This window comes from Oryzias latipes, chromosome 21 (genome assembly GCF_053564925.1).
Source record: "Oryzias latipes strain Hd-rR chromosome 21, Olatipes_Hd-rR_3.1".
Classification (NCBI taxonomy): Eukaryota; Metazoa; Chordata; class Actinopteri; order Beloniformes; family Adrianichthyidae; genus Oryzias; species Oryzias latipes.
The window spans coordinates 13,394,919-13,411,753 of NC_136257.1; the positions used below are offsets into that span (position 1 = coordinate 13,394,919).

At 38.2% G+C, this 16,835-nt stretch overlaps 1 protein-coding gene across 1 annotated transcript in view; it reads left to right on the forward strand.

Annotated features, from left to right (window-relative positions):
* vwa8 (von Willebrand factor A domain containing 8) overlaps window positions 1-16,835 on the forward strand; it is a 73,918-nt gene that overhangs the window by 10,198 nt on the left and 46,885 nt on the right. The window contains exons 7-20 of the mRNA XM_011489452.4: window positions 22-71; window positions 764-872; window positions 975-1,079; window positions 1,182-1,310; window positions 4,546-4,680; window positions 4,752-4,829; window positions 5,979-6,139; window positions 6,333-6,446; window positions 11,083-11,272; window positions 11,365-11,442; window positions 11,566-11,681; window positions 12,658-12,758; window positions 13,060-13,166; window positions 16,459-16,530. Of these exons, the coding sequence (XP_011487754.1) occupies window positions 22-71; window positions 764-872; window positions 975-1,079; window positions 1,182-1,310; window positions 4,546-4,680; window positions 4,752-4,829; window positions 5,979-6,139; window positions 6,333-6,446; window positions 11,083-11,272; window positions 11,365-11,442; window positions 11,566-11,681; window positions 12,658-12,758; window positions 13,060-13,166; window positions 16,459-16,530 (1,545 nt within the window). The remainder of the gene's footprint in view (window positions 1-21; window positions 72-763; window positions 873-974; window positions 1,080-1,181; window positions 1,311-4,545; window positions 4,681-4,751; window positions 4,830-5,978; window positions 6,140-6,332; window positions 6,447-11,082; window positions 11,273-11,364; window positions 11,443-11,565; window positions 11,682-12,657; window positions 12,759-13,059; window positions 13,167-16,458; window positions 16,531-16,835) is intronic.

Below are 16,835 nucleotides of genomic sequence, written 5' to 3' on the forward strand. Positions count from 1 at the left end.
TTCTCATCTTTACATTTTCAGGATCAGCTGGAATTGCTATATGCAGCAGGGGCAAACGTTCCTGCAGAAAGGTAGGAAAGTTAATGCATTTACCGGTAGCTTGATTTAAAAGATCCATAGCTGTTTTTGTACATTTGCTTACTGACAAAGAAAATGCTATATATTTTAGATCTTTGTTTTTTTTAACTGTATGAGACAGAAAAATGAACAAAAAAGGAATCCAGAAAATAACAAAAACATTTCAACAAAGGTTTGGGGTTGAACTACGTTATTTTCAGGAAATTTCTTTTACTTGTGATGAGAAGAAATTTGGACAAGTATTGCTTATTTCTCTTTAAATTTAAGATTATTATTATGGTTTCAGTATAACTTTTTTGATTATTTTGATTATTTTCTGTTATCCCACTTTTATAGGCCATCTACCAGGGGCAGAGATAGAGGGGGGCAGCTGCCCCCCCTCCGAACCCCCCCCCCCCCCCCATTTTTTAGGTTAACACTAGTATCATACAGAAAAAAAATAAAACACCAATACAAGCTGTTTAAGCCTCAGTAATTGCACATCAGCTAAAGAACTGCTGTTTTAATATTAATAACAATAATATCACATTGATCTTCCCCCCAATAGAAAATGTTCCAGCTCCCACCTCCGCCACTGCCAAATACTAAAGTTAATACATTTCTTTATTTGGAAAATGTACAGAACTTTTAGATGGAGACCAAACAACGTAAACACTGCCGTGTCATGGTTGATCTTATGTTTCAGGGTGTCCCAGCTGCTGTCATTTGCCACCACGCTGTGCTCCCAAGAATCCTCCAGTCTAGGCCTTCCTGATTTCCCAATTGACAATCTGCTTCCTGCTGTTCGTGTTTTGGTGAGACTTGATGAAGATGTAAAAAACATCAAAAATAATAATAAAGCAGCAAAATAAACGAAGTAAGTAGACAATAAAACTATTCTTTCTTTTTTTTTGCAGAACATTTTCCCCATGCTTCCTCTGCACAAGCTCATTCACAGACTTTATCCCTATAAGAACTTCCTGGCCAAGGATGGACACACTGCTGTTGAGGCTGTACTGAATGTAATTCAAGAGCTGAGTTATCAGTCATTAGTTTTCAATCTGATGCATATATAGATACGCTATTCACATCTTTTCATGTTGTGTGTGTTTTTCTTTTGACAGAAGTTTGAGCTTCTGGAAAACCAACTTCAGCAAACTCCCAGCTCTATTTTGAGTGTGTCTGTGTCAAAGGAATTTCAAGGCCATGTGGATGTAAAACTAAGCATCGCAGACAAAGAAATTACTTTTCAGGTATTTCATATGTTTTCTACTATTTAAGGTACAGTGTTGTCTCGTTTATACCCTTGGGTTTATGTTCTAAAAATAATCGGCAATAGGTGAAATTCACAAAGAAGCATTATAGAAGTTTTCAGGCTTTAAAACTCCTTACTGCTCACTTTTTACACTTTTCTCAGAAAGACATGAACATTTTTACACTTTTCTCTGTCATGTAAACTCTCAAAGTTCAAACCTTTAAAGGAAAATAAGTCTTGTATTATAAAATGAAAACAAAGACCTGAGCACAATTGAAGATTTATGGAACTCTGACAAACTGAACTCATTCTGTACAAGACACACGGCACAGAAGAGATTGATTGACAGTGGTGTACAGCCAATCAGGACGAAGAACTCCGTTTGCTATTTAAAAAAAAAAGGACGCAAAATAACTGAAAATTTCAGCAAAACAGCGAGACTGCAAAAGGTGAAGCGCATAGGAAAACTGTATATTATTTGATTATATCCAATTTCCCTTTTTTTTTTGTCTACTGAATGATACAGTAGAAAATTCACTACAAATGCATACTAAACACATATTATACAAAAAACACTTTAAGGACAGAGAAACACATGAGCTTCATGCCTTCCGAAGCCCCATTATTTACCATCATTTCATAAGTTGGGACGTTGTTCAATATCACATTATTGGTTGCTGCACTGGCGCCTGTGTCCACAGCCCGCCCCCTAATCTTATGTATGCATTATCATGTATCCTATGGATATCTGTATTGAGAGTTGACCACACTCTTTCAATATGGCCTATTTAAGAAAACAACTGCTTAAGTTGGAAAAAAAATGTTGTCGGGTAGGTCTGCACAATATACCGCAAATGTGCTAAAACAATCTTATGGCAGCTTGAAGCATTTAACCAATCAAATAAATCCCTTTATGCATTTGACCAATCAGATGGAGCCCTTCACGTTGTTGACCAATCAGATGGAGGCCTATTATTTTAGATGTTTGCCTCCTATGTCGACGAGGGTCATTTGGAATATAATTTTTAAACTGTTGCAATGAAGTAGGAATGATGTTTTGGTTGTTTTGCCTGTTTGTTTATACACCGCAAATTATATTGTTATCCCAATATTAATCTCTAATATCGCCAGTTTTCCTCATATCTTGCACCCCTATTGTCGGGATATATGATTTCATCCCAGGGTAGGTGAAGAGGAAGCACCACAGATGCAACAGGGGAGTAAAATTTAAGGCATAATAAACTCTAAGTGGTGGAGAAATAAGACATTAACTCCTTCCAAATGGCAGGAAATGTTGTACACTTCTCAACAAAGTTGACACGACATCTTTCTTACTGAAAACGCAAATACTTTACCACAAGACTGATCTTAGAAATGGCTAACTTGGCCCATCCAGGATACAAACATTGATCTCTGTAGATTTACATCTGCAGGAGTTGACATGAACTCGAAACTATGCGATGATGATGATGGCAGGGTCGTGGGAATCACACTGAACATGAATAAGAGATGGTTCAATTCCTCTCACTGGACTGTCAAAGAAATTCTGTGTGATACAGAACTGTTAGCTGTCAGCCTGAGACACAGGAAGTTTATGCACGTCATAGCAGAGTGTGTATATATTACCCAAGGATTATCGCAGCAGTTGTCAAGAATATACGTGCATCTATTGCATGGCTGCAAAGTCAGCACCCCAAGGCTTTCTTTATTTCCTGTGATCCTAACCATGTTCTCCCTGCTTCAAATCTTTTTATCAGTCGATGCTATGTCCTACGCACAAAATCAGGCCAATTGACTTGCTGTAAGAAAATGTTAAGCGTGCAAATCCCATCACTCAGGAAGCAGAGGATCTCCTCTGAGACTTATTTTCACACTACTTGCATGAGCGGGTCTTTGAACTCACATGATGGTGATACTGTGTGCGTTTCTTTTTGCTTTTGTCTAGATATAGTTCTCTAAGTTACTATTTTCCTTAAAGAAAAAAGTACATTAATACAAAAATACATAATGAACCATTGTGTATTAATTATTGCTAGTCATACTTAAAACGGCCCGCAGTTGCATGGTGATGCAGCGGTTGGTGCCTTTGCCTCACAGCAAGAAGGCCCCCGGCTGGGGGACCTGAACCAGAATATCAATAGGGGACCTTTCTGTGTGGAGTTTGCATGTTCTCCCCGTGCATGTGTGGGTTCTCTCCGGGGACTCCAGATTTCTCCCACCGTTCAAAAACATGCTTCATAGGTTAATTGGTCTCTCTAAATTGTCCATAAGTGTGAATGTGAGTGTGCATGGGTGTGTGATTGTGGCTCTGCGACAGACTGGCGACCTGTCGTGGATGTCCCCTGCTTTCGCCCAAGAGTGGCTGGGATAGGCTCCAGCATCCCTGTGACCTAGGAAGGAACAAAATGGGTTTAGAAGATGAATGAATGAATGTTTGGCCCGCAGGTGCTATGCTTCCCCTTGAATGCCCTCACTGAGTAGCTGCTACAAGCCCGTCAGCTTCCCCCCTGTTCCTACCACTGCCGCTGCAGTAAAGGCCTGGCAGAGCATTCAGAAGGAGAAAACCCAGCATCTAGTGATTTCCATGAGTTCAGGCTGTCATTGCCTAAAAAGGGTTTTCAGCCAAATATTAGTAATGACCATTTTGTTTTCAGTTGTTTCATTTGTCCAATTACTTACAAGACCATGAAATGAAGGGATTGTGTTTAAAAAATGCTTTAGTTTTTCACATTTTCATGCAGTCTTTTTGTTCAACCCATGTAACAAAAGCTGAAAGTCTGCACTTCAATGGCATCTGAGTTGTTTTATTTCAAATTCACTTTGGTAATGTACAGAAACAAAATTACGGTAGAAAGAATGTGTCTTTGTCCAAATATTTATGGTCCTGACTGTATTCATTGCTAATAGGCACCGTAGTTTTGTAATCACACTAGCCAAAGTTCTCCACTAGTACACCCCTTTTTTACCTGTTAATGCTCAAAATAGTTTTACACTGCTACAGCTCTCCCTACCCATTGGCTCACACACAAAGTAGCTCTCCAGTTGCGGGGCCACTGGAGGCAGTTTGCCCAACGATACTTCAACATGTGACTGGGGTGACCTCATCATCATGTCTGTATCATTAAAGTACTTGCTTTGTATTGTCATTAGATCAAACAGATCTGGTTTTTGTTTCATGAACTGCAGTTTTTTTTAAGTGTTAACTGTAATACTTTTTATTTTTTAACCTTTAGAGTCCAGCAGGCACTAACGAGGCCCACCCCCCCCACAGCAACCCCACCTTCGTCAGCACACCAGGCCACTCGCAGCTGCTGGCTGAGATGATGCAGTCACACATCGTAAAGGACATCTGTCTGATAGGTCCTAAGGTAACCAATAGACTGTTCGTCATGTAAAGTATGATAACTCTAAGCTAACAGAAAGCTTTGTTTTCGCTAAGGGCTCTGGGAAATCTGTCATCGCCAGAGAGTTCGCCAACATGTTGGGTTACAGTGTTGAGCCTGTCATGCTCTACCAGGTAAGTTAAGATTTCAAAAGGGCAGTTTGCCCTTTTGAAATTCACCTCTGAAACTCTAACAAAATCAATTTAGAAATGAAATGTAGTTATAAAATGTCCTTATAGGTTATCAATATTAGATGTGTAGACTATTTACCAATTGATAAATAGTCTGATAGATCATCATAATAATTTGTTTTGTCTGGCAGACATTGACTGCTGCAAGAATTTTGTTAGCATTAATCAAAATGAGTGTCAGAAATGTTTAATTTGGTCTAGATTACACAGTGTTCCAACTGTGTAATGATACACCCAATCGCGATCGAAAATTTATGCAACTCTGGCAAACTGAATGCATTCTGTACAGGAGACATGACATGGTGGAGATTGATTGACAAGTTCCACAGCCAATTAGGATGCAGAACACAATGCCCCATTAAAAAAACAATATGCAAAATTGCATGAAAAAGAATTCTGCAAGGTGAACCTTTGTCATCATCTAATGGACAATATAGAAAGTTCAGATTAAAATTCCATTTAGGAGTATTTCTTTATTCAAATTGTCGTAAATGAGGGGCAGCCAAAAAAATACAGTTTTATAGTAGTTATTACGTTCAAACTACAATCCTGCTCCACTAATTTTGCTGAATGCACTTGTAGACAAATAGATTCGTGTATGCCTTTTTTTCCTCGTCTAAGCCGGTATCTGGCTCAAAACTGTACAGCTGGATAGCTCCAATATTGTTTGCCATTTTTCTTGCACCAATTATGTTAGGTTTGGGGTGTGAGGGACTGTAAGATAGCTGGAGAATGTGTAACAAAGGAATAATGGGAAATTAAAGGTGACTCACTCTTCAACTGTCCTGCCCGCAATCCAGAGGTGAATTTCTAATGAGCTCCTCCCACTCTGCAAAAACTATGTCCTATAAAACAACACAGGGTTTTGGATTTGGGCGAAAAACTGCATAATTATAATTAAAAGACCACTGGGAATGCTTTAACAATAAATCGAAAGATGATTGGAGCGGGACTTTAACTCCTTTGAATATCTATCTTTTTCTGCGTCCCATTCTAAGTGGAATTCAGAAAGACTCACAATGTCAATTTTTATTGCAATTTAGTGCTGAACACAACTGCTTTAATGCTACTTCTCTTTCCCTTTAACTTCAGGACATGACAGCCAGAGACCTCCTCCAGCAGAGGTACACCCTCCCCAACGGAGACACAGCATGGCGGCCATCTCCACTCGTCACTGCTGCCCTGGAGGGCAAGATGCTGCTTCTAGACGGAATTCACCGGGTCAACCTGGGAACCCTGTCTGTGCTCTCTAGGTACTTCAGTCAGCACACCAAATCCTAATTCCCCTATTCATTATTTAATTTTGGACCCTTTTTATTTGCCACATTTTTTCTCTCCACTCAAACTAGTATTGTAGCTATTGAAAGAAAGGATGTAGTTTTATGTCAGTAAAGGACAAGTGATGTGTATATTCCTTTGCTCAGCGTATTTGGTTTTGGTTCCCAGGTTGCTCCAGGATAGAGAGTTGGATCTTTATGATGGAACCAGGCTGCTGAGATGGGACAGATATCAGACACTGAAGGACCAGCTGCAGTTGAGCGACCAGCAACTGCAGAAGAGGTATGCACACCTTGATAATTGTATATGGATTGTTAACAGTTTAGAGCATGTTTTAGCAACTCAATGCAATTTAAATACAGTTTTCACCATAATATTTCGAAGGAAACTTGATGTTCTTTGTTTTTTATTGGATTTAAGACTGAATAACTAATAAATTGTGGCTGAATGAAAAGAACAGTTCAGACGTTCATGATTACTGAAAGAAATGAAGAGGTCTTAGCTTCTAGTAACATAAATATTTTTCTCAGACTAAACTTAAAACACTTTTTAGCGCCTGGTTGCACATATGTGTGTGTACTCATCAAAAAGCCTCCAAAGCGATTATGAGGGCTGTTAGTGGTGGGGTGTCTGCATTAATTGAAACCGCTTCCTCTTCCTCCACTTCTGTGGTGCAAGCTATGTTGTTGTGTGTTGGTGTTGTGCTCATAAGCTTTTGTGAACGTTCGTGACAACCATAAATGTTGTAGCATAATTAAAATTTCCGTAGTGCAAATTTCCAAAAATGGAAAGTTTTATCTTTATATCACCATCAGGCTTGCCACAGAATTTAAAACAATTTCTTTGTTTTTTTTTAATTTTTTTTTTTTTTTTACCAAAGGATCACAATAATTTGGTCCATGGACTTTTCTGGTTGTCTTTTTTGGATTATTTGTGACCTCACATTTCTAGTAAAAGGTTGTTAGACATCCAAAGCTATCAGGTTTCCTTACTGATGCCGCCCTCCTTTGATTGTTTGAAGAGGTTATTTTTACTCCGGGGCCATCTGGTCTTACTTTTTTTTAACACTTACTCTGGTGTGAGGCAAAAAGTGGTAGACACGCCACGTAACACTCTAAACCAGAGATATTTCCGAAGCATTATAGTGGCTAATCATGTTGGATGAAATAAAGAAAAAGTTGCTTCAAAGTAATGAACTACCTTATTTATAAAAAAAACAAATTAATTTTAAAAATTGACAACAAAAACAATTATTAGTTGCTGCCCTAGTGACTAGACTAATAACCAGCATGAGGAGCTGCTTGGTTGTTGTGGCTGTGTATTTTTGTCCCCACACACTACTGAGACACCTGTTTGCTAAATGTTCAAAATCTTTAAATGCCAATATATCTTTAGTTTATACACTCATCCACCGAACAAGAATCAAAGACAGAATAAGCAGTTTGACATCTTTCTAGTCACATATTCTGGGTATTATGTTGACATTTTTGTTATAATCAATGTTTTGAATAGAGTAGATTATAATATTTTGTCACCTTGATCTGGAGCATTGATCTGGGATGGGTCATATTTCACTTGTCTGAGAAAACTATGTGTTGGCAAGTCCTTTCCCTCCAGGCTTCATCATGACCGCACAACATGGGTGTAACTTTTATGCAGATGATGCTCAGATATTCAATCCCTAAATAAAATTGTACAAACTTTCTGATTTTGCTTAAAAAAATAAATAGGTGCTCCGTTTTTTTGGAAATAAAAACATTTTTGGCATCATAAAGAGGAATGTTAAAGGATTTCATTACCACTTTTAAACATTTGACTACTCATAACAATATGGATATTTGTATCGAACCAACGAACATCATGTGTTTAAGGCATTTTACTCTTGGGTAGATTAATACTTGTTGTAACTTTGTGCCATTGCTTTATAATTTATGTTCTAAACTGTACTTTAAAGAACTGAAATAGGTTGAAAAAATTTGGGGGGGACTTATGTCATAATTCATAAAGGGGGGTACGCTTTCATTTTTATACTAATGAAAATGACAGTTTGTTACCACTCTTGGTCGAAAATAACTATTTGGTCACCTATAAACAATCAAGATTTCTGGCTCTCACAAACCTGCAACGTCTTCTGTAAGAGGATCCTCTGTCCTCCACACATTACCTTTTTTATGCCACCTGTTTGAACTAGTTATATATATATAAAAGACACCTGTCCACAATCTCAAACAGTCACACTCCACTATGGCTAAGACCAAAAAGCTGTCTAAGGACACCAGAAACCAAATTGTCGACCTGCACCAGGCTGGGAAGACTGAATCTGCAATAGGTAGGCAGCTTGGTGTGAAGAAATCAAGTGTGCGAGCAATTATTGGGAAATGGAAGACATTGAAGACCACTGATAATCTCCTTCATCTGGGGCTCCCCACAAGATCTCACCCGTGGGGTCAAAATGATCATAAGAACAGTGAGCAAAAATCCCACAAGCACCCGGGGGACCTAGTGAATGACCTGCAGAGTGCTGGGACCAAAGTTACAAAGGCTACCATCAGTAACACACTATGCCATTGGGGACTTAACTCCTGCAGTTACAGACATGTCCCTGTCAAAGCCAGTACATGTGCAGGCCCGTCTAAAGTTTGCTAGAGAGCATTTGGATGATCCAGAAGAGGATTGGGAGAGTGTCCCATGGTCAGATAAAACCAAAATATAACTTTTTGGTAAGAACTCTACACATCGTGTTTGCATCCAAAGACCAACCTACTGTACCTACTGTATAGCTTGGGGGTAGAAATATCATGCTTTGGGGCTGTTTTTCAGCAAAGGGACCAGGATGACTGAGCTGTGTAAAGGAAAGAATGAATGGGGCCATGTCTCATCAGATTTTGAGTGAAAATCTCCTTCCATCAACAAAGGCATTGAAGATGAAACGTGGCTGGGTCTTACAACGATCCCAAACACACGGCAACAAAGGAGTTACTTCGTAAGAAGTATCTTAAGGTCCTAGAGTGGCCTAGCCAGTCTCTCGGCCCTTATAGAAATTTTTTGGAGGGAGTTGAAAGTCATGTTGCCCAGCGACAGCCCCACAACATCACTCCTCTAGAGGAGAACTGCATGGAGGAATGGGCTAAAATACCAGCTGCAGTTTGTGAAAACCTTGTGAAGACTTACAGAAAACGTTTGCTGTCATTGCCAACAAAAGGTATATGGCCAAATGAACCTTTTGGACAGGTTTTCAGTTCCAAAAGTAACCAAAACCCCCTCATCCTAGTTTGAGGTAAGAAACAGGTAATAAAACACAGAAGAACTCTTGCTGAACAGGTAAAAAGGTAATCTGTAAACTACAGCTTGAGTTAACGTTTAAAAAAGCATTTACACAATGATGAAAATAATTTCACACTCTCATAGTTGAGGTATACCTATGATAAAAATTACAGGCCTCTCTCATCTTTTTAAGTAGGAGAACTTGCAGAATGGTGGCTTACTAACTACTTTTTTTTTGCCCCACTGTAGATATTCGGTTGGATCTTTCTTACCCACCCATTACAATACGGATGCACATGAAAAAAGTAATTAATGATCTTCTGCTTCCAACTCATTTCGTGTGAGAGGGTCCAGCAGTCAGGGTGCCAAGATATTTTCCAGGAAGATTAGTTTTTTAGACCTGGTGGCTCTCTCTGCAGGTCAGGACTAATGCCTGTTTAAGAGAATTGAACTTAATGACCCCTCATGTTTCAAACAGGAAGTAACCGCTGGGTCCAAGAAGCCAGAATTGCATAGACTACTACTGACAAACAAAACAGCTTTTACTCAGTCATTATATTTGTCAGAATAACCATTCTTGCTCTGATACTTTTTTTAACATGTTGTTGATAATCCTATTTTGTTTTCATTATAGTTTTTCTTTATCACAAGTTATCCTAGTACTCAACTAGCATCTGGTAACTAGTGTTTACTTATGTGTCTCTACTAGTTTTTCCTGTTGAATTGTCCATCCCCTCCCCTCCCCTTTCCTCACCACCCCTTCTCTATAATGGTCTTGCTGTGGGGCAGGCTGATGGGCTGCCCAGGGTACAGTGCAGGTTGCTTGAATCTCTATGGTCTTTGGTCAGGGTGCAGGACTCTGCTATCTGTAGCTGGTTGAGTGTGACATGTGCAGGGTTTGGTTCTGTGTTTTGAGGATGCCAAGTTTCCGGTTTCGGCCCGGGTAGAGGTTAATGCTCCTCCTACTCTCTTGCCTTCTGTTCGTCTGGTGCCAGAAGCTTTTGTAGTGGCTACTTCCACTCCATTTCTGTTTGACTGACGTGTTTGTTCGGGGAGTAGATGTCTTCTTGTTTCTGGCCCTTTTGGGACACTCTTTAAGTCTGTGCCTCTGTGAACTGTCTACCACATGTTGCTCGTTAGTCAGGCTTCCTGTGACTGCTTTTACTTTCAGTGACACCATTCATACATGTGCAACACTAACTCATCTACATGTATTGTTACTTTGTGTGTGTAAATATGATCAGGGTTGTATATGTATTTCCGTTGGTTTGTTTTGGTATAGTTGTTATTATTTAGTTTGTACAGTTTTTACACAAATGTGAGTGTCTCAGTGTTAAATATATGTGTGCCTGTTTTGCGGGTGTACTGTGGCCACCATTTATTTAAAGTGCATTGAGGTAATTCATGCCTTTCATCGCCAACTCTTGTTTTTCTGTCACTTTGTCTCCTTATAATTATTGGAATGTTGTCTAACTGCTTTACCCCCTATTTAATTGAAAATAAAATGTAGTCTAACCCAACAGGTACTCAGCAGCTCCCTTTGCCCAGCTGTGGGGCAGGACAAAACAATTCTTGCCCACATCTGTTTGAAAAAGACTAAAATAATCATTATTTTTGTGTCCATCTGTTGATTTGTCACTGTGTCTATTTCCAGGTCAATCTTTCCCATCCACCCTTCCTTCAGAGTGCTGGCTCTGGCTGAGCCTCCTGTCGTGGGTGGCAGTACAAGCAGTGATAGCAGTAGAGGTCAGCAGTGGTTGGGCTCAGAGCTTCTCACTTTGTTCCTGTACCACACTGTCACACCACTGGCCAAAGCTGAGGAGATGGACCTCATACTGGGACTTGTGAGAAACCTTAAAAAGTACCATATCAGTTCTGTTCTTTGGTGTTTTGACTTTTTTGATGGTTTTTCTTTTTTCATTCTTCTGCTGGGAAGACTCCTAACGTACCAAAAGAAGCAGCAGAGCAGCTGTTAAACTTCACACATAGTCTACGTAGAGGAAATGATCCCACAGTAAGTGGATCTGATTTTATACATGCCAGTACAGTTACATAAAGGAAATGACTCAACAGTATGTGTGTCAGATTGAACACATGCCGATGAGTTATTGTGTTTGTTCGCCATGTGTCTCTGCAGGCTAAGTCTTTGGCCTCGTCATTTTCCACCAGGCAGCTGCTGAGGATTTGCCGCCGCCTCTCTCAATACCCCGAGGAAAACATCACCCACTCCATTCACAAAGCATGTCTCTCCAGGTATGTATAAACACACACTCCAAGGATTGCTAAGGGGAGAAGTGTAACATTTCCTGTTTTAATATTGTAACTCATACAATGCCTGACACGCCACACAAAACCACAAAGCATAATTTCTATTAAAAAAAATGATTCTATTTTAGTAAGTGTCTTTACATGGAATAAGTTTCACCTGTATTGTACGAAGGCTCAGAAGCATGACCACCTTTTTCTAGTCTTAGAATAGATGAGCAGTCTGTATATGCTGCAGTGGCTAACTAGAAGTTAGTTGTCTAATTTTTAAGGCTTAGTGTTACTGCCACAATTAGGAGACTTTTTGATTTTCATTCAGTTCAGTTCAACTTAGTAAATAACTAGCTTGAGAAGAGCTGGTTGATGTGGTTTGGGCACCTGGCAAAAATACCAGCTGAAAGTCTTCAGAGGAAGGCTTTATGGGCATCTCCTACTTGGACAACATGATGGAGAGATAATATAGTTTGGAACTACTCAGTGGCTGCATCTACAATTGTCCACCACATAGCATAGTGACTGTTTAGAGAGTCTGTGTTTAATTAGTCTCCATCTTCTTCTTCTTCTAGGCTCTTTAGTTGCTCCATTTAAGGATTTCCACAGCCAATCAACCTGGTAGCTCTTACCTCAGCATCCTTTTACCAATATATTCGTTGTTACTCCTCAACATGTCCAAGCCATCTCAGTGTGGTGCAAATTTCCACATTTTCTTCTCATAAATACCAATGTTCACACTAAGGTTTGTGTACACGTTTCCACCTAGAGTACATGCATTTGTGCATAGAAGCCAAGGAGTACCAAGGAAGACTGTAGTCTCAGCCTTCTTTTCACCATGTACAGTTTAGAGTTTTAGTACAAGTCCTGGTCTGTCATCTGCAGAAATACTCAGATGACTTTACAGCTGTTTGCTGTATCAGAGATCGACCAGTAACAGTAAACTCACACTCTCATCAAATGTCTGTTTTAGGTTTCTGCCCAGTCTGGCTCGTGCCACTCTTGAAAAAACTCTTAAGAACTGTTCCATGAAGGCCTCTTTGGAGGATGCTGAAGGCATTTCTGATTATTGCTGTGAGTTTTCTAGTAATTTATTAATTTAAATGTCATGAATTTTGAAATTATTTTTCAACTAGTTTAACTGAAAAGGTTTAGTATGTTTTTGATTTATTTTCGTCATCCATTAGGAAAGAAATCCTGAAAACTTACTGAAACATCTTAACAATTATATTTTCACCTTTTGAAATTAAAAACTACAAAATGTGTTCATTTGACTACAGTTTTTCCATCTCTGTAATGTTAAATGAAGTAGTAACTTTCTTTTCTTGTAAGTTCTGTTGAGCAGGTCCATATTGTATACTTTGCATTTCACTAGGTGCGGTTAAAAACGGCGTGTTGACTATTGGCAAAGTGTCGTCTCCCATCTATAGCTCTGTCCAAAACCTGAAAGTTCCTGATGTCCTCTTCTATGACAATCCCCAGGTAACTATCACTGCCAAAACAGAAAACTGGAACCAGAAGACACAGTTTAATGAACCCTTACATGTCACCTAGACAATCTCAGAAGAGACATTTATCATGCGATCGCACAAGGATAAAAGGCCTGCTTAAAACATTCTATGACAGGCAGAATAAACAACAAAATTGAGATTTAAAATATTAGTTTGTTGCTAATACTCTTTTTGTAAAATTGACTGGCCCTTCCCACACATCTGTCCCCTTGTGTGACACACTGCAGAATTAATGATGCTTAGTTTCAGTTCATCCATCAAAGAATAAACCTTCATTTAAAGAGCATTTTTACAATAGTCACTGTTACTGTATGCTGTAATAATGGAGCAATGTTGCTATTCAAGCCATTAAGAACCAATTTGTTTTATTTTTAGATTCAACAACAAATCATTACACAAATTATGGTCTACTTCAAAGAAAAACCAGCTACTCCAGAAGAATAATTGACCAACTGTTTAATCTGTGTACAGGTTGAAAGCAGTTCATAGAGTTCTGGTTCAAAACAAAAGGGCATTCTCATTACTTAAAAAAAAAGGTTTTAAGGTACCACTGATCAAGAGAAAACGGACGGTTTTTACTAAGAAGTCCAAATATTTGTCAAACTACATGCAGATGTCAAGTTTTACTTCAAAATAATACCAAAGGATTATTATTGGCAAATATAATAAAGACTGAGTGTGGCGTCAAATGAGCAGTTTAAAACCAAACACAATAAACTAAGTTTTGCTTTCTAGTAAATATAGAAGATTTTGGAGGAGCCACTGCCTAATTTCTGTCAAACAGTCATAGGATAAAGGGATTTTATCAGGGCATTACTTGGAGACTTTGACCTGAATGAACCAATTAACCTTGGCAAGTGGCAGCAGCATGATGCAACCTCACTTTAAAGATATATTTTTTTTTCCATGTATTCATTTTCTTGTGGTCCTGCCCTCAAATGGATAATTTGGCCATGTTCTTTTGCTTTCCACTGCAAATATTTGGCATTAAAAAACGAATGAGAATATTTTAAAATATTGCTGTAGTTGACACACATCCAATGTAAATTATGTGAGTGTAAAATAGATTATGTGCGTCTCCTCTTTACTGGATGTAGTTAAGAAAGAAGGATTTATTGGACTGAGATCCATTCGAGATTCTATCTTGTGTAAACTACCAAGTTAAAACCATTTGATTAAAAGAAATGTATCAGTATGCAGGTTAGGCAGAGAATTTAGAATACAAAATGTTTTATCGTCATCAATAAAAAGGGCATAAATCTTTCATTTTGATTTCATAATGGTTTTTCTTTACAAATGGAATTAATACTTTTCGGTTTATTGATAATTGATTTTCAAATTTAATTGTAATAAATATTTTTCCCACTTTTACTTCAGTTGTTTGTGACGTTCACATTTAGATTATGTTTCCAAGAGGGAAACATCTTTACTTACTTCTTTAGATTATCTATAGTATTGTTTTTAATAACTCTGTTTGGACTCTTACACTTACAAGTAGTATGTTACATCACACCTTTCTCCTGAACTTTATAGATCTCTGTTTTCTTTAGATCTGAGCTATGTTTCATTCATTGACAGTAAAATAAGAACATGACTGAACAACCCCTCCCCCCTCTCATTCCAAATTGGAAGCTCCCCCTGGTCCCAAAAGCCGAAATCCTATAGACTTCTATTGAGAAATAAACAGCTATTACTCTGTAATTATGTTCGGCAGATAACCATTCTAATATCTTTTAATAACATGCTCTTGATTATCCTTTTTTTCATGATATTTTTGCTGTCATGCAAGATTTTCAAGTTATAAACTGACCAATCAGATGCCTCATTGAAAGTAGGTGGCCAGAGAAATGTAGACGACTTACTGAGGACACCTGGTTCCAACACGGCAAAGAACATATCGCAGAAAAGCGGCAACTAAATTGACTTAATTTGGTTGGAACCGGAAGCAAGGCATTTTCTGTGGGTCACACGTGACTAATCCAGTTATTTACTGTATGTTATACAAGCAATGGTTTCATTTAATTTCTCTGAACCTTTCAGGTCAGGGTAACACTGTCTTGTAAAATATAGTATAGGGTAGAGTATATATCTTCTATGGTTATTTTGTTTATTGTTCACTTGTATATTGCAAAGCTAAATATGATGCTGTTGGAGCCTTTAGAAATATAGATTATAAGTGGTAGGTCATAAATAAGAACAATACATTCAGTTCAACCAAAGAATATGATAATGGAAATCAGCAATAGTAATGTAAATGACCAGATTATTGCACAAATGAGCAGGAGACATTAAACCACGAGGATAGAAACTGTGTTTAAATCTGTTTATCCATGTTTAGATTTGTCTGTAACACCTGACAAAAGCTTACAGTTTAAAGGTGACTGACAGGAGTTGGAAGAGTCCCAGGGAACGCTCAGTTTTTGTTTTTTAAAGCAGTGCTGTCTCTAAAACAGTGCAGTATTTCCAAGGATGGAACAGGGCTAGCGGATGATTCTCTGTACTTTGCTCACGACCTTCTGGAGCACTTTTCTGTCTGCCACAGTGCAGCTAGGGGCCCACCGAGACAACAGGAACTCAGGTTGGATTTCATGGAGCAACGGTGGAAAAACAGTTCCTGAACATTCTCAGCAAGTTCAGCCTCACTGGGTTTTTGGTATCAAAGCTGTAGTGTTGGTTCTCCAAGTTAGGTATTCAACTGTGACATGTGATGACATGGTTTACATGCTGAAATAAGATATAGAACATCTAATAAACTTTTAGCACTTTTACCACTGTTGTTAAATTGCTTACAAAGTAAAAATGCTACAGCCTGTAAAACACATTTTATGCTTTAGTTTTGTTGTATTGATATTTTTTTAGGTTTTTATTTATTTATTTTTCTTTCGAAGATCTTAAACTGATTTTTATATATATGTCTTCTTTTAATTATTATGTAACTAACAAGATTTAGCAGATTTCTTGTACCCTACATCAATTTTCTTTAGTGTTCAAGTTGTGCTGGTTTGTCTGCTGACTTGCTGGAGTAAAACAGGAAAATAACAAAGCCTGAAAGGATGGGTAAAAAGAGAACGCCCTATTTTTGATTGACCTACCTTCCATTTTTAGACTAAAGGCACATTAATATAAGGGAGAAAGAGTGTCAAACTGGTTTACTTTATATAGTTAGCCCTATAAATTGTATTTTTATGTATAAAAAAAACCCATCTGCTTCAGTACAGATAAGAAGTTCATTGTTGCCATTTCTCCTTTGTTTGCTTTCACAGCACATAATGGTGATGGAGGACATGCTGAAAGACTTTCTCTTAGGAGAGCACCTCTTATTGGTTGGAAACCAGGTAAGTAAAAAAAAAAAAGCATTAGGCCTGCACAATACAGCACAAATTTATCGTTATTGCAATATCAAGCTGTGCAATACGCATATCGCAAAACAAGTCGAAAATCGCAATAAAGGGTTAATTTAAATGTGGTAATACAATCTTATGGCAGCTTGAAGTTTTTAGTGAATCAAATAAATTAATTTATGCATTTGACCAATCAGATGAAGCCCTTTTATGTTAGATGCTTGCCTCCTATGTAGCCAGGTTTCATTTGGAGTATTATTTAAGGTATTTTGACTCTTTTTTTTTTTTGAAACTGCAGT